Genomic DNA, 18,497 nt, shown 5'->3' on the forward strand with positions numbered 1-18,497 from the left:
TTTATCAGGTAAGAATTATCAAATTTTATGTGCACTTATGACTAAAGGGTAGATAGGCTTAGTGAAGAAACTACAAATACAAATTTTAAAAGCTTTTTGGCTCACCTGCCACAAAGGGTCTAAGTTTTAAAAAAATGTGTCTGATGATCTTGCCTGCTAACCAACATGGTCGCCAAGGTTTAAGATAGAAAATTGGGTAAAACGCAAGTATTGTCCATCTTGTAAATTGTTAAAGAGAAAATCTGACAGGAATGTCAAGATCTACCTATTGACCATCTATAAAATGTCCTTGTTAGTCAACGAAAAGGAAATAGTCAATCAAATCCATTTAGAGTAATTACTCTTGAATGACCTTTTTTACCCAGCCCAGTAGTCAGCACTTCGGTGTTGACATGAATATCAATTATATGGTCATTTTTATAAATTTACTGTTTGCAAAAGTATGTATTATTCGAAATACTAAGGATTTTCTTATCCCAGGCATAGATTACCTTAGCTGTATTTGGCACAATTTTTTGGAATTTTGAGTCCTCAATGCTCTTCAACTTTATACTTGTTTGGCTTTCTAACTATTTTGATCTGAATGTCACTGATTCGTCTTATGTAGACGAAACACGGGTTGGCGTATCAAATTATAAGCCTGGTACCTTTGATAACTATTTACACCATCGGGTCGATGCCACGGCTGGTGGACGTTTCGTCCCCGAGGGTATCACCAGCCCAGTAGTCAGCACTTCGGAGTTGACATGAATATCAATTATATGGTCATTTCTATAAATTTACTGTTTGCAAAAGTATGTATTATTCGAAATATTAAGGATTTTCTTATCCCAGGCATAGATTACCTTAGCCGTATTTGGCACAACTTTTTGGAATTTTGGGTCCTCAATGCTCTTCAACTTTATACTTGTTTGGCTTTCTAACTGTTCAGGGTTCGACTAGCAGTAAGTGACTTTAAACACAGAAATAAATAATAAATATATTAAATATAACAAGATGAATAATTCATCAAAGTGTTCCTACTATTAATATGCAAACATTTATTGGTCAAATAAATAATTGAAAGCATCTAACACCAAATCACTGTAAAGTATGCTGTCATCTCTAAATAAAATATAATCTTGTAGTATTTTAGGTAATGGCAAGCTATCAATTAGTTGTTTATTTAGCCTTCCTTGTTGGGCAAAGTACAAAATAATCCTCTTCCTGCAAGCATGTTGCAAAGTATGACTAGAATCTGAAAAAGAAAAAAAAGTGTTAAAAATATTGAAACAGATGTCTGTCTGAATATCAAATATCAAATTTAATGAATGAGAATTATCTTAATCAGGTTAAATCATTTGACCATTTCTTACACTCTATTTCTATTTAACCATAGTTGAATTTGAAAGAGACAATTATAAATATACGAACCAATGTCATAAGCATGATAATATTTGTTCGTCGTAAGTAATTATTAGCTTATTGATAACTGTAATAATTCACATGTAGGTTCATCCAGTTTCCTAAAAATTCTTCCTTTCACACTTGGACATTGGGTAATGAAAAAAAGAAACCGGTATGAATGGACGAAAACTAGTATGAAACTATGATCTTATGTCAATTTCCTTTTAGTGAGTCTTGCTCATCTTATAATATATGCCAGTGTCCATAACCGATATATAGTCTACTTCAAAACAAATTGTATTTGAATTATCAGTTTGAAATGGCATTGTTATTTAGACACAAGAATGTCCCAGGTGTAACTTTTGTTTAAGATGACTTAATAATATCAAATTTCAACCCACTGTGTCCTGGCATAAAACAAGTCATGTACAAATTTTTAGGGTTGTTGCCCTTCCTGTTTTTAAATCAAGTGTAGCAAAAAACATATATTTTTACTTTAAATTCTATATGTAAAATCCTGTTAGTCTGTAATCAGTAATTTGTAAGCATTTATTGCTTACAAAACAAAAACTTATAATTTTTTTATTGGTGTCATACCGAAGACACATTAGTTTTCGCACTCTTTAGTTTAAGTGAATGGATCTCTATGAAATTTTACCATAAGGTTTAATACCACAAAAAGAAGGTTGGGATTGATTTTGGGGGTTATGGTACCAACAGTTAAGGAATTAGGGGCCAAAAATAAGCATTTTTGTAACTTCCAGACATAACTTGTGTGTAAGTGTATGGATCTCTCTGACATTGTACCACAAGGTTCCATATCACAAAGGGAATGCTGGGAATGATTTTGGGGGTAATTGCCTCAAAATTTTAGGAATTAAGGGCCAAAAAAGGGGCAAAAAACAAGCATTTTTCTAGTTTCATGACAATAACTTGTGTGTAAGTCTATGGATCTTTCTGAAATTGTACTACAAGGTTCCATATCACAAAGGGAAAGCTGGAATTGAGTTTGGGGGTAATTGCCCAAAACGTTTAGGAATAAGGGGCCAAAAATAAGCATTTTTCTAGTTTCCAGACAATAACTTGTGTTCAAGTGTATGGATCTCTCTGAAATTGTACTGCAAGGTACCATACCACAAAGGGAAGGCTGGGATTGTTTTTGGGGGTAATTGCCTCAAAAGTTTAGGAATTAGGGGCCAAAAAGGGGCAAAATACAAGCATTTTTCTAGTTTCATGACAATAACTTGTGTGTAAGTGTATGGATCTTTATGAAATTGTACTACAAGGTTCCATATCACAAAGGGAAAGCTGGGTATGAGTTTGGGGGTAATTGCCCTAAATGTTTAGGAATTTGGGGCCAAAAAAGGGACAAAAAACAAGCATTTTTCTAGTTTCCAGACAATAACTTGTGTTCAAGTGTATGGATCTCTCTGAAATTGTACTGCAAGGTACCATATCACAAAGGGAATGCTGGGAATGATTTTGGGGGTAATTGCCTCAAAATTTTAGGAATTAAGGGCCAAAAAAGGGGCAAAAAACAAGCATTTTTCTAGTTTCATGACAATAACTTGTGTGTAAGTCTATGGATCTTTATGAAATAGTACTACAAGGTTCCATATCACAAAGGGAAAGCTGGAATTGAGTTTGGGGGTAATTGCCCAAAACGTTTAGGAATAAGGGGCCAAAAATAAGCATTTTTCTAGTTTCCAGACAATAACTTGTGTTCAAGTGTATGGATCTCTCTGAAATTGTACTGCAAGGTACCATACCACAAAGGGAAGGCTGGGATTGAGTTTGGGGGTGATGAATCATAAGGGGGTTCAAAAAATTGGTTATTTCTGATTTATATATAAAAGCAAATAATAATGATATGGTTTGAATAGGTAAATTAAAATTTTTTTAAGTTCTTAGACCACATTCATTCTGTGTCAGAAACCTATGCTGTATGCTGTGTCAAATATTTAATCACAATCCAAATTCAGTGCTGTTTCAAGCTTGAATGTTGTGTCCATAATTGCCCAACTATTCAGGGTTTGACCTCTGCAGTCATATTAAGCTGCGCCCAGGGGAGCATTTTATTGACTTTGAAATTTTTTTCCATAAGAATATATTCCACTCCCAGCTCTTTCATAGATTTGAAGAGGCTGTAGATTGATTGACATACCTCTTGTTTTATTTTGTTATGAATGCTCAAAGGGGGACATGGGTATATTTAAAGTTTTTTTCATATATGTAATTTAAGATGTGTTTACTTCTTATCTGCAAAACCAAACAAATGCTGAAAGGTTCTTCAATTTGATAGTCTTAAAATCAACCTTTAAATACAATATACCTTGTAATTTTAGAAGATATTCATTCTCTTCTCTGCTAAAATATCTCTCACAGAACTTGTTCATTTTTGGAATCTGGCAAGTGAAGAACATCAGTAATACAAATATGGGGAATAGATTGGTCCCATTGGATTGCCTGACAATCTCTATCAGGGTGAACTTTGTGTTATCACTATCATCATAATGATCTGCAATTGTTTCAAAGCAAGACTCTGTATCAGCACCAAGTACTAACAGTGGTATTAAATATTTTCCGTATATCTTCCTCTGAGTATTACCTTTAACAAACACATGATTGGCAAGGTCATTTTGTATTGCAAGTAAAACTGTCAAATTCCCTACACATCTTTCATGATAAACATTTATGCAAGCTTGGAACTTCAGTAATGTCAAATATAAACTATGTGCAGTTCTGCAGAGTGAAGCCACCAAGGGAGGTAATTCTGATTGGTCTTGAGGATTTGGAGACAATCCTGCTCTGAGTAAGAGATCAACACCTACCATTGGCCATTTATATCTGACGTGACTTAAAATTCCAGCACAATGTTTATACCCAAGCACTGAAAATAGCAAATGTCTGACATTCTCATGTTCAAATGGTTCTTCTGTAAATGGAATCAATGCCTTAACATTTAGCCCAGCTGCAATTAATATCTCAAGGCATGTGGTGTCCTCTAGCTGCAGTGACAAGTAAAGAGGATGCATGAACTGTACAGCATTGTGGAAGAGAAATTCCAAGTTTGTTACTGGTAGTAACATCTGTAAGCATCTAAAATATAAATAATAAGTATTAATTCAATTCAAATAACTCCTATCAAAAAAATCAAAATAACACCAATTAAGGATACTGAGAAGCAAAGGAACAACTATGTGCTGGGAAGATTACATTAAAATTCAATTAGACATTTGAAAAAATTTCATGTCAGTAGTGTTTGACAGTTTATAAAAAGCAAGAATCTCATATCCAAATGTTCCAATGTCACTAGAACATCCCAAAACAAAACCTACTAAAAATACCATCTGAGCAACCTAAAATTATTGTTCATATGTCTTACCATTTGAATTTGATATTATTGTATATTCTAATATGATGTGCTTCTTTTCTCTTTGTAAACAACACCGTGATAATATTCTCAATATTTCTATACTTAGTGCAGACTCAAAGATGTACATAACAAGCATTCTGAGAGTATTGCATGGCAATACATAGTGCCCTACCGGTAAAAATTCCATGGTACTGAAACAAAATGCTAACTTGATCTATAACTTGTCATGGTTTAAACTATATAGCAAATATCAAGACAAAAAAAGTGTCAAAAACTGATTATTTGAGTGAATTTTCCCCTTAATTTCATTTGATTTGTTTTATTGTCCCATTCAAGAATATATATGGTTTAGGGGTGGGGATCTAGACCGTTTACAAGTTATCAAAAAGAAGGGGGGTGGGGGTGACCCCCATGGACTTCCCCTATATTTCATTTGATTTGTTTTATTGCATACAAGAATATATATGGTTTAGGGGTGGGGATCTCGACCGTTTACAAGTTCTCAAACAGGAGGGGGTGGGGGTGACCCCCGGGGACTCGCCTTTTTTTTTTTATTTGATTTGTTTTATTGTCCCATACAAGAATATATATAGTTTCAGGGTGTGGATCTTGACCGTTTACAAGTTTTCAAAAAGAAAGGGGGTGGGGGTGACCCCCATGGACTTCCCCTATATTTCAATTGATTTGTGTTATTGTCCCATACAAGAATATATATGGTTTAGAGGTGGGGATCTTGACCGTTTACAAGTTTTCAAATAGATGGGGGGTGGGGGTGACCCCCCATGGACTTCCCTTATATTTCATTTGATTTGTGTTATTGTCCCGTACAAGAATATATATGGTTTAGGGGTGGGGATCTCGACCGTTTACAAGTTCTTAAACAGGAGGGGGTGGGGGTGACCCCAGGGGACTCTCCTTTTATTTCATTTGATTTGTTCTGTTGTCACATACAAGAATATATATAGTTTCTGCATGGGGATCTTGACCGTTTACAAGTTTTCAAAAAGAAGGGGGGTTGGGGGTTACCCCAGGGGATTTCCCCTCAATTTCATTTGATTTGTTTTATTGTCCCATTCAAGAATATATATGGTTTAGGGGTGGGGATCTAGACTGTTTACAAGTTATCAAAAAGAAGGGGGTGGGGATGACCCCCATGGACTTCCCCTATATATCATTTGATTAGTTTTATTGTCTCATTCAAGAATATATATGGTTTAGGGGTGGGGATCTCGACGGTTTACAAGTTCTTAAACAGGATGGGGTGGGGTGACCCCAGGGGACTCGCCTTTTATTTCATTAGATTTGTTTTATTGTCCCATACAACAATATATATGGTTTTGGGGTGGGGATCTTGACCGTTTACAAGTTTTCAAAAAGATGGGGGGTGGGGTGACCCCCCATGGACTTCCCTTATATTTCATTTGATTTGTGTTATTGTCCCGTACAAGAATATTTATGGTTTAGGAGTGGGGATCTCGACCGTTTACAAGTTTCAAGCAGGAGGGGGTGGGGGTGACCCCAGGGGACTCGCCTTTTATTTCATTTGATTTGTTTTTTTGTCACATACAAGAATATATATGGTTTCAGGGTGTGGATCTTGACCGTTTACAAGTTTTCAAAAAGTAGGGGGGTGGGGGTGAACCCGGGGACTCCCCAAATATTTCATTTGATTTGTTTTATTGTCCCATACAAGAATATATATGGTTTAGGGGTGGGGATCTCAGCCGCTTACAAGATAAAAGCACATTCTCAAATTGAAAGGGGTGGGGGTAAGAATATATATGGTTTAGGGAGACTTAATTATCTACAAAATGTCTAATAATGAACATTAAATTTCAAATTTCATTTATACAGTCCTACTAGTAAATTTCAAACTTTATATATACAGTCCTACAGATCTTATCAGGAAACAGAAAATTTTCAAATAAATCTGTCACTCCAATGATATTATATGCTAAGATATAACTCAGATCTAATTAATAATTAATAATGTAATTAACTTCAAAATGTCTAATAAAATAGCTTATAATCATTACCACTTAGAAAATAGATAATTTTCAAATAAATCTGTCACTCCAATTTTTATTGTGAGATAAGACATTATGCTTAGTCATAAAAAAGATAACAAGAGTAAAATATTTAAAAATTCCACTTTTGGATATTAAAAATGGTGATAACTCACAAAGGAGATATACTAATATCTTGAAAATTGAACTAGACCTTCATTAAGTCCCAGGAAACAACATATTTAAATTTGAAAAAAATTTGTTAAAGCGTTTTCATGTTATTGTGCTGACACTGTTTGGCAGCCCCCTGTGGACCCGCCCGCCGTACATCATCATTTTAATAACCGATATTTCCTTTGAAAATCCGGTTAAAAACGGCAAATCAAAGCATCAAATGCAGACTTAAATACATAATAATCTGACCAGTTCCAATATAATAAACAACCATCTTTACAAATTTGTTATATTGATCACATATTAGTTAAAACAAATAATTTCATCTTGATAAAAATTCATTTACAGTTTGACTTAAATTTTAAATTCAACTTTTTTCATATGTACTGAAAATCACTTTAGCTACTAACCTTGGTTTATTTTGATAGATTGCAAAGTGTGCAGCTATTGCATTCAGATCTTTGACAGGAACATTTGCATCTGCACCATAGTCAAGTAACAACCTAATGCAATCATCATGTCCACCCTGGGCTGCTATCAACAAGGGGCTGGCATTGTCTGATGCTGTTCTGTTTACAACTTCCAAGACACCTATCAAATAAGATACAGACATGACATTTAAATTTGAAGTAAATGCATACGTTAAATTGGAAAAATAACAAACAATTGCCAACCTCAAAATAAATAAGCATATGTATTCAAAATACATCATATGTTTATTGCAAAACAATTATGGTAAATTATTTGTTTATAGAACTTGCTGATGTGTTTGCTAAAGAAGAATGTCTTGTCTTAAAAGAGGGTGGTAAAGTGCAACGTGTTTTGCCATTTTTATTTCACGTGCAGCCGAGAAAAAGGTTCGTTATTCACCGTGTTTCGTGAAATCAGTAAAAAGACCAACGTGCAAGAAATTTTTAATTGTTCGTTCATCGTGAAATGGCAATTTTATTTCGCGTTCTTCCGAGCACATATCCCCCTTTACGCCCCTCTTAAAAGATGTCCAAGCATACCATTAACTGTAATGGACAATAAAATAAAAATGCAGTGAACGTAAACAACAATCATTTGTATAGCAATATGGTTATCTATAATACAGAAATTAGTTTCTCTAGCAGAAAATGTAGATAATCCTGACATACCTTTATCTTTAGCAACTTTAAGGAGAATCCTAAGACAGTCTTTGTGACCAAACTGTGAGGCCAAGAAAACAGGTGTTAGTTCCTCGTCAGCACAAATGTCAAGTCGAGCACCATGTCCTACTAAATAAGCAAGGATAGTTGCATGACCTTTCTCTGCAGCAGTGTGTAGAGCAGTGTAACCTGTGTAGATCTGGTGGTTTATGTGTGCTCCATTCCTTAGCAATAGTTTTACACATTCCATGCTATCCACATTTACAGCTAAAATTACAAAGTACTGTTGTATACTGGTTTCTTCACACTCATAGATGCACTCATCTAATTCTGAATATACAGTGTTTTCTACTGAACCAACTATTCTTTACTTAATGAAATGAAATGCATAAATTTTCAATGAGATATTTTTTTAATTTTGCTTGATTTTAATACTCAAAGGTATAAGTTTGGAATTGGGAGTATTGGAATTCATAATGAAGATTTCCCTTTTAGTATAGTATGGTTTTATTCAGGCAAATTCAAGCACATATACAAAAATTCACAATACAAGACAATAATATATATATATATATACTCTTAAAATAGTATCATAATATATTTCAATAAAATGCTTCGCTGGGGCGCAGCTTGATACGACCGCAGAGGTCGAACCCTGAACAGTTGGGGCAAGTATGGACACAAAATTCAAGCTTGATACAGCTATGACTTTGGATTGTCATTAAATATTTGACACAGCATAGGTTTCTGACACAGGATGAATGTGGTGTAAGAACTGGAAAAAATTTAATTTACCTATTATGATGGAATATCCATAAACTAAATTGTTTGTTAATTTCAATATATCAAAGAATATGTAGAATTCAATGTTTGATGTAATGTAATAAAGTTGAAATTTGGACCGTTTTTGTTCAATGTGGACCAATTTGGTAACATGTATAAATAATCAAAAATCTAAATACATGGGAGCCCATTTAAATACATCATAAAGGTATTAAAATAGAAAGTGACATCATAGTCATGGCTAAAAATAAACAAAAATCCTTAATCAGCATCATTTAAAGTAATATCTAAAAATAAAGTTCCTTTGTAACCATAAAAGCCCATTTAAATACATCATAAAGATATTAAAATAGAAAATGACATCATAGTCATGGCTAAACATAGCAAAAAACCCTTAATCAGCATCATTTAACAGTAATATCTAAAAATGGAAATTACATCATAAAGGTATTAAAATAGAAAATGACATCATAGTCATGGCTAAAAATAAACAAAATCCTTAATCAGCATCAGCAACATTTTATAGTAATATCTAAAAATAAAATTCCTTTGTAACCATAAAAGCCCATTTAAATACATCATAACAGATATTAAAATAGAAAATGACATCATAGTCATGGCTAAACATAGCAAAAACCTTAATCAGCATCATTTAACAGTAATATCTAAAAATAAAAATTTCTTTGCAACCATAAAAGTAAAATAGAAAATGACATCATAATCATAGCTAAAAATAAACAAAATTTTTTTTTATTGGCAAATTTTAAATGGAGTTTATTATACTAAAACAATAAATTTGCAACCATAAACATGATAAAACCCCATTTAAACACATCATAAAAGTATTAAATAATTCAACTACATCATAAGGCTATAAAAATAGAAAATGACTTCATAGTCAAGGCTAAAGGTAAACAAAAAACCTTCATCAGCAAAATTTTATATTGGCAAATTTCCAATGAAGTTTATTACACTAAAATTGTTGGCAAATTTCCAATGCATTTATTAACAATAAAGTTATTGGCAAATTTCCAATTTACATAATTTAAAAGCAGTGTAGATGAGATATTTAAATGAGTTTGAATTACCAACCTTACACTGCTTTTAAATAATGTTCTTTACTCAATTATTTGTCTATTAAAATGGAAACCCTTGTTTTTTAACCTTTTTTCCCCTTATTCCTTAAACATTAGAGCCATAACCCCCCCCCCCCCCCCCCCCTAAGCCAATTATTACTTTCCAATGTAACCTAAATTTCCAATATACATAATTTTAAATTTCAATTCCTCATGATATATAACCGTATCATTATTATTTTCTTTCATATATAAATCTGAAACAACCATCTTTAAATGGAAAATTTTAAAGAAAAAAAAAGGAAAAAAAAAAATCCTACCCCCCACACATTTTTTCAACCCCCTTTTGATTCATCATCCCCCACATCAATCACAACCTTCAATTTGTGGTATGGTACATTGCAATACAATTTCACAGAGATCCATACACTTGAACACAAGTTTTTGTTGCAAACTAAAAAAATCGTTATTTTCGACCAATATTTGGCCCCTTATTCATAAATGTTTGAGCAATTAACCCCAAAACCCAATTCCTACTTTCTCTTCGTGATAAAAAATAACTAACTTAAAATGTAAATTTTAAACAAAAAAAAAAGGAAAAAAAAAATTACCCCTTTTTTGACCCCGCCCCCTTTATGATTCATCACCCCCACCCCCCTTTCCCCCCAAACCAAGCTCAATAACAGCCTTGCCTTTGTGGTATGGTACCTTGTAATACAATTTTAGAGAGATCCATACACTTGAACACAAGTTATTGTCTAGAAACTAAAAAATGCTTATTTTAAACCCCTTTTTAGGCCCCTTATTACTAAACGTTTTGGGCAATTACCACAACACTCAATTCCAGCTTTCCCTTTGTGAAATGGAACCTTGTAGTAAAATTTCAGAAAGATCCATACACTTACACACAAGTTATTGTCATGAAACTAGAAAAATGCTTGTTTTTTGCCCCCTTTTGGCCCCTTATTCCTAAAATTTTGAGGCAATTAACCCCAAAATCAATCCCAGCATTGACCCTTTGTGATATGGAATCTTGTGGTACAATGTCAAAGAGATCCATATGCTAACACACAAGTTATGTCTGGAAGTTACAAAAATGCTTATTTTCGGCCCCTTTTTGGCCCCTAATTCCTTAACCGTTGGTACCATAACCCCCAAAATCAATCCCCACCTTCCTATTGTGGTATTGAACCTTATGGTAAAATTTCATAGAGATCCATTCACTTAAACTAAAGTTAGAGTGCGAAAACCATTGTGTATTCGGACGACGAGGCCGGACGACGACGACGACGACGACGACGCCGCCAACGTCATACCAATATACGACCTCAAAATTTTTTTGCGGTCGTATAAAAACAGTGCTTATTATCAATCTCTCCAGTTTTATGTCCAGAAATTTGAAACATTGGTAAAATTCTAAAAATTGCCTTATCTTAACCCTAACTAGCTTCCTGTTGCTGAAATTTATAGCATAATGTTAAACCAAGTTTTATAATAAAATGCTCCGCTGGGGCGCAGCTTGATACGACCGCAGAGGTCGAACCATGAACAGTTGGGGCAAGTATGGACACAACATTCAAGCTTAATACAGCACTGAATTTGGATTGTAATTAAATATTTGACACAGCATAGGTTTCTGACACAGAACAAATGTGGTCTAAGAACTTAAAAATGTTTAATTTACCTATTCAAACCATATCATTATTATTTGCTTTTATATATAAATCAGAAATAACCAATTTAAAATGGAAAATTTTAAAGAAAAAAAAGGAAAAAAAAATCCCCCCCCCAAATTTTTTGAATAAAAATTTCTTTGCAACCATAAAAGTAAAATAGAAAATGACATCATAATCATAGCTAAAAATAAACAAAATTTTTTTTTATTGGCAAATTTTAAATGGAGTTTATTATACTAAAACAATAAATTTGCAACCATAAACATGATAAAACCCCATTTAAACACATCATAAAAGTATTAAATAATTCAACTACATCATAAGGCTATAAAAATAGAAAATGACTTCATAGTCAAGGCTAAAGGTAAACAAAAAACCTTCATCAGCAAAATTTTATATTGGCAAATTTCCAATGAAGTTTATTACACTAAAATTGTTGGCAAATTTCCAATGCATTTATTAACAATAAAGTTATTGGCAAATTTCCAATTTACATAATTTAAAAGCAGTGTAGATGAGATATTTAAATGAGTTTGAATTACCAACCTTACACTGCTTTTAAATAATGTTCTTTACTCAATTATTTGTCTATTAAAATGGAAACCCTTGTTTTTTAACCTTTTTTCCCCTTATTCCTTAAACATTAGAGCCATAACCCCCCCCCCCCCCCCCTAAGCCAATTATTACTTTCCAATGTAACCTAAATTTCCAATATACATAATTTTAAATTTCAATTCCTCATGATATATAACCGTATCATTATTATTTTCTTTCATATATAAATCTGAAACAACCATCTTTAAATGGAAAATTTTAAAGAAAAAAAAAGGAAAAAAAAAAATCCTACCCCCCACACATTTTTTCAACCCCCTTTTGATTCATCATCCCCCACATCAATCACAACCTTCAATTTGTGGTATGGTACATTGCAATACAATTTCACAGAGATCCATACACTTGAACACAAGTTTTTGTTGCAAACTAAAAAAATCGTTATTTTCGACCAATATTTGGCCCCTTATTCATAAATGTTTGAGCAATTAACCCCAAAACCCAATTCCTACTTTCTCTTCGTGATAAAAAATAACTAACTTAAAATGTAAATTTTAAACAAAAAAAAAAGGAAAAAAAAAATTACCCCTTTTTTGACCCCGCCCCCTTTATGATTCATCACCCCCACCCCCCTTTCCCCCCAAACCAAGCTCAATAACAGCCTTGCCTTTGTGGTATGGTACCTTGTAATACAATTTTAGAGAGATCCATACACTTGAACACAAGTTATTGTCTAGAAACTAAAAAATGCTTATTTTAAACCCCTTTTTAGGCCCCTTATTACTAAACGTTTTGGGCAATTACCACAACACTCAATTCCAGCTTTCCCTTTGTGAAATGGAACCTTGTAGTAAAATTTCAGAAAGATCCATACACTTACACACAAGTTATTGTCATGAAACTAGAAAAATGCTTGTTTTTTGCCCCCTTTTGGCCCCTTATTCCTAAAATTTTGAGGCAATTAACCCCAAAATCAATCCCAGCATTGACCCTTTGTGATATGGAATCTTGTGGTACAATGTCAAAGAGATCCATATGCTAACACACAAGTTATGTCTGGAAGTTACAAAAATGCTTATTTTCGGCCCCTTTTTGGCCCCTAATTCCTTAACCGTTGGTACCATAACCCCCAAAATCAATCCCCACCTTCCTATTGTGGTATTGAACCTTATGGTAAAATTTCATAGAGATCCATTCACTTAAACTAAAGTTAGAGTGCGAAAACCATTGTGTATTCGGACGACGAGGCCGGACGACGACGACGACGCCGCCAACGTCATACCAATATACGACCTCAAAATTTTTTTGCGGTCGTATAAAAACAGTGCTTATTATCAATCTCTCCAGTTTTATGTCCAGAAATTTGAAACATTGGTAAAATTCTAAAAATTGCCTTATCTTAACCCTAACTAGCTTCCTGTTGCTGAAATTTATAGCATAATGTTAAACCAAGTTTTATAATAAAATGCTCCGCTGGGGCGCAGCTTGATACGACCGCAGAGGTCGAACCATGAACAGTTGGGGCAAGTATGGACACAACATTCAAGCTTAATACAGCACTGAATTTGGATTGTAATTAAATATTTGACACAGCATAGGTTTCTGACACAGAACAAATGTGGTCTAAGAACTTAAAAATGTTTAATTTACCTATTCAAACCATATCATTATTATTTGCTTTTATATATAAATCAGAAATAACCAATTTAAAATGGAAAATTTTAAAGAAAAAAAAGGAAAAAAAAATCCCCCCCCCAAATTTTTTGAACCCCCTTATGATTCATCACCCCCAAACTCAATCCCAGCCTTCCCTTTGTGATATGGAACCTTGCAGTACAATTTCATAAAGATCCATACACTTACACACAAGTTATTGTCCTGAAACTAGAAAAATGCTTGTTTTTTGCCCCTTTATGGCCCCTAATTCCTAAAATTTTGAGGGAATTACCCCCAAAATCAATCCCAGCCTTCCCTTTGTTCTATGGTACATTGCAGTACAATTTCAGAGAGATCCATACACTTGAACACAAGTTATTGTCTGGAAACTAGAAAAATGCTTATTTTTGGCCCCTTATTCCTAAACGTTTTGGGCAATTACCCCCAAACTCAATTCCAGCTTTCCCTTTGTGATATGGAACCTTGTAGTACTATTTCATAAAGATCCATACACTTACACACAAGTTATTGTCATGAAACTAGAAAAATGCTTGTTTTTTGCCCCTTTTTGGCCCCTAATTCCTAAAATTTGGAGGCAATTACCCCCAAAATCAATCCCAGCATTCCCTTTGTGATATGGAACCTTGTGGTACAATGTCAGAGAGATCCATACACTTACACACAAGTTATTGTCATGAAACTAGAAAAATGCTTGTTTTTTGCCCCTTTTTGGCCCCTAATTCCTAAAATTTGGAGACAATTACCCCCAAAATCAATCCCAGCATTCCCTTTGTGATATGGAACCTTGTGGTACAATATCAGAGAGATCCATACACTAACACACAAGTTATGTCTGGAAGTTACAAAAATGCTTATTTTTGGCCCCTTTTTGGCCCTTAATTCCTTAACAGTTGGAACCATAACCCCCAAAATCAATCCCCACCTTCCTTTTGTGGTATTGAACCTTATGGTAAAATTTCATAGAGATCCATTCACTTAAACTAAAGTTAGAGTGCGAAAACCAATGTGTCTTCAGACAACGACGACAGACAACGACGACGACAACATGCCAACGTCATAATAATATACGACCACAAAATTTTTTTGCAGTCGTATAATAAAACCTTTCATAATTTAATCACTGATAGGACCAAGATAAAACAAGTTGAAAATGTGAGTTATGCTCACAAACAATAATCCCACTATAAGTATATTTTGGTGAACAAGAATTTGATGAGCATAAATTTGAAAATGAATCAAACAGTATAGCATGCTCACATATAAAGCTTTATTCCAAATTTCAAAAATTCTTGATTTGTAGTTCCTGAGTGAGAAAATTAAGTATTCAGTTAACAGTTGATTATTCAGTAAACATGATGTGCACAAACCATGAATCTAAAAATGCCACATACAGTATAGCATGGTCCCATCAAGTTTGAGGAAGCTCTGATTTGTAGGTCCTGTGAAAAACACAACAAGAATGTTATGGGACAGAGAGACGGATGGATGGACAAACAAACAGAAGGACAGACTGACATAAAGAAGTAGACACCCCTCCTTTTCAAGAGGGGATATAAAAAAACTTTGTATCAGCATACCTTGCATTCCCAATTCAAAATGAAATGAGAACATGTACTTCCATTGTTTTCAGACATGACAATGTTAGCAAATCCTATAACATGCTTAGTTACCTTCCCAGAGTGGAGCAAAGTTTTCCTTGGTTGTTGTGTTAACATTAGCAGAATATCCAATAAGGGCTCTGCAACATTCAAAATGGCCACCCCTGGCTGCCAATAACAATGAAGTCTCTTCTTCAAATGTTTTCCACTCAACATCAACATCTGAAAGAAATATCCTTTTAATATATATTGTATACCCTAATACCTTATTTATTATTAGATACAAGGTAATTTGTTTAAACATGTTGAAAACTGAATATATTAATTACAAGAGCATATGTGATTTCAATTCAAAATGTGTAGGTCACCATCATAAATTGGTCAATCATTATGAGGTGAATTGTACAACTAAAGTATTTTGAATAAGTCATCCATCTTAGTTTGTAATTTAAAAAAAAGTAAACATGCAACATATGGTCCTAGCCTTGTATTGTTTGTTTCCTGACTGTACAAAAATTATAGATAACTACCCAGCCTCAGTAAGAAGTCTAAACAGCCAGTGTGACCATTAGAAGCAGCCTCATGTATTGGTGTCCATCCTCTGTTGTCTCGTACGTCTACTGGACGACCTGAAACATTATTTCATGCATAAAATACAGCAAATGTACATGTACATGACTGACTTTATATGTGAGTATTTAGACATTCTTGGTAGCTCACTCTCAAAAATGTTTGAGTACCGGTAAACTTGGTAAAAGTGTATTTAAAATGTGAATAAATCATTGTATATAATTTGAGGAGTAAAAGATTTTATGGACATAGTTTGTTCTTGATTGGCTATGAATGTATGGATAACAGGGACTTCTGGACAGGATACCCTTTAGTTGCCACTGAGTGGGCGTACCCTGAAAGACCACATGTAGTTTAATTTTGATTTCTTGTTTAATAAACGTTTATTTAAATTGTTTTCACTTGGAATGTATGTCAAAGTTACTGACAAAAAGCATTTGAGATATTTGCCTGTCGACTAACATGACTAATATGTATATAGCTAGTGATTTATTTCATAGGCAATCATATCACTTCTCATTCTTAAATTAATTTTTTTTTAAGAAAGAATTCAAGATGTGGGGAATAAGTTAATGCGACATCTTGATAAAAACTAAAGTCATCTAGGTAACAAAATACCAAAGAGTAATCTTGAGTAAAAAAAAACAGTAAGTCAACATCAACAAGGATCAGAAGAAAAATCCTTAAAATGTTGTCAATAAGTATTGCTGGAAAAAAAACTTACCATGCCAAACTAACTGTTGTACAAGACCAAGGTCACCATTACGAGCTGCTATTCCTACTGAAGAACATGTGTCCTGATAGGTTTCCTTGAAATCCATTACATACCAATACTATCAAAAAGATAAATATAATTCACATGCATATGGTATTATACATGTATCTTCACACATATATGTCATTTCTGGTATTTGAGTACAAGAATTTTTTAATAAATAAATTCATGTCTTTTTACGCATTTATTTGTTAAACTGTAGAAAACATTGCATTCTTATAGGTTCTAATTGATACAAAATGGACTTAATACTTTGACCTATATCATGGTTTACTTTTACAAATTGTGACTTGGATGGAGAGTTGTCTCATTGGCACTCATACCACATCTTCTTATATCTATTAATAGAAATAAATCATAAAACCAGTCTGATTGAAAAACAGATCTTGTGTCCACACTAACAAGGACAATCTGACAATCCTCTGCTCTACTTTTCTAAGATACCTTTCAGGATTCTCTGGCTTTTTCTAATGAAACACACCTTCAAAAATTTGGAAGCTTTATCAGTTATTTTTATTGGCTATCATTATCAGTACAGAGAGTCAAATGAGGTGTTTTCAGATCCTTGTTAGCAAAGCATAGACACAGAATCTGTATTTTAATCAGATTGTCGTAAAATAAGAAATTTTAAAAATTACTGCATCGTGCATAATTGTTGGTCATACATTTGTCATAAATAACCTGATCATAGACAATTTATATGTTTGAAGATAACTTTAATCTATGACAATGAATGAAGCGATGTATGTGTAATTGATTTTTTAAAATAACTTCAATTTCTTGTTTACTGTTATACTGCATGTCATTACAACAGAAAAAAAGCTTTCTTCTATCCATCTGAACATTTTGGGCAAACACATAAAATTCATGTTGAATGTCTTTAAGACCATAAAGGTTTACTACAAGTATCGCATAAACTTAAATATACATTATCACTGATCTGTAGAATTGAGGTAAAGGTCAGATGGACATGTACACCATACACTAACTCCATACATCAATTATAGTTTATAACCTATTGCTTATAACATTTGGGAAACAGACCTTACCAGAAAACTTAATGTTGACCAATGAACCATGAAAATGATGTTGAGGTTGGAAAATGACCTTGCTACATGCCACCTATGGACCCCCAAAGAGTTGTTGCTATATTTATTTGGATCATTCTATTCTTATAACATGTATGTATCTGTATTCACCACAAGGACTCCGAATTGGAAATAAAATATGTGATGTTATGTTAGGCTGCAATGGTTCTTATTTTCAACTTGTAATTAGCATGGAAGCTTTTCAGAGATTGAGACGTAATCATTAGCCAATTTTCTTTTTTTCAATGACTAAATTATGTTATGCCTTTTCATCATTGTCTATTACTGTGTACAAAATAAACATACATGTAAAATGAAAGTCAAGTAGTCAAGTTTACCTTTTTATTTGTCACCTTCTATAGGTTTTTGAGGATAAAGTATGTAGAATTAAAAGGGATGCAGTTTATAGCTTCTTTTATAAGCATATTTTTGTTCCTGTCAAAGTTTTAATAAGCTAATTCATATTTCATGCATAATGTCAGACAATAACTTTTAGTTTGTATGGATTTTCCACATCTCACACAATGGTCTGTCTGTAGACCGGGTTAACAGTCATATCATTCATGTTTTACAGTAAAGTGCTTGTTTATGTTTCATATAATTTGCATAGATATGATATGCAATTTGTAT

At 33.4% G+C, this 18,497-nt stretch overlaps 1 protein-coding gene across 2 annotated transcripts; it reads right to left on the reverse strand.

The window, feature by feature from the left end:
* Positions 1–967: 967 nt before the first annotated feature.
* LOC127698952 (ankyrin repeat and SOCS box protein 3-like) lies at positions 968–18,433 on the reverse strand. Of its 2 annotated transcripts, none has more exons than XM_052202731.1 (8): positions 18,358–18,433; positions 16,729–16,837; positions 15,965–16,063; positions 15,507–15,656; positions 8,082–8,339; positions 7,353–7,533; positions 3,719–4,485; positions 968–1,237 (listed from the first exon to the last, which is right to left on the reverse strand). In XM_052202731.1, exons 2-8 carry the CDS (start codon positions 16,823–16,825, stop codon positions 1,041–1,043), a joined length of 1,749 nt encoding a protein of 582 aa, XP_052058691.1. In that variant the 5' UTR covers positions 16,826–16,837; positions 18,358–18,433; the 3' UTR covers positions 968–1,040. The 2 variants fall into 2 exon arrangements, with proteins under 2 accessions (XP_052058691.1, XP_052058690.1); XM_052202730.1 differs by having other exon boundaries at positions 18,206–18,422.
* Between the last annotated feature and the right edge of the window lie 64 nt (positions 18,434–18,497).

This window comes from Mytilus californianus, unplaced genomic scaffold (assembly GCF_021869535.1).
Source record: "Mytilus californianus isolate M0D057914Y unplaced genomic scaffold, xbMytCali1.0.p SCAF_4, whole genome shotgun sequence".
In the NCBI taxonomy this organism is placed as follows: domain Eukaryota; kingdom Metazoa; phylum Mollusca; class Bivalvia; order Mytilida; family Mytilidae; genus Mytilus; species Mytilus californianus.

Bases quoted from the DNA above. Each gene is read 5' to 3' on its own strand.
- LOC127698952 (XM_052202731.1), bottom strand. From the start codon at position 16,825: ATGGATTTCAAGGAAACCTATCAGGACACATGTTCTTCAGTAGGAATA. The intron at 7,534-8,081 runs GTATGTCAGGAT...CTTATTTGATAG, and splicing joins TAAAGTTGCTAAAGATAAAG to GTGTCTTGGAAGTTGTAAAC. The intron at 1,238-3,718 runs GTATATTGTATT...TTTCTTTTTCAG, and splicing joins ATATCTTCTAAAATTACAAG to ATTCTAGTCATACTTTGCAA.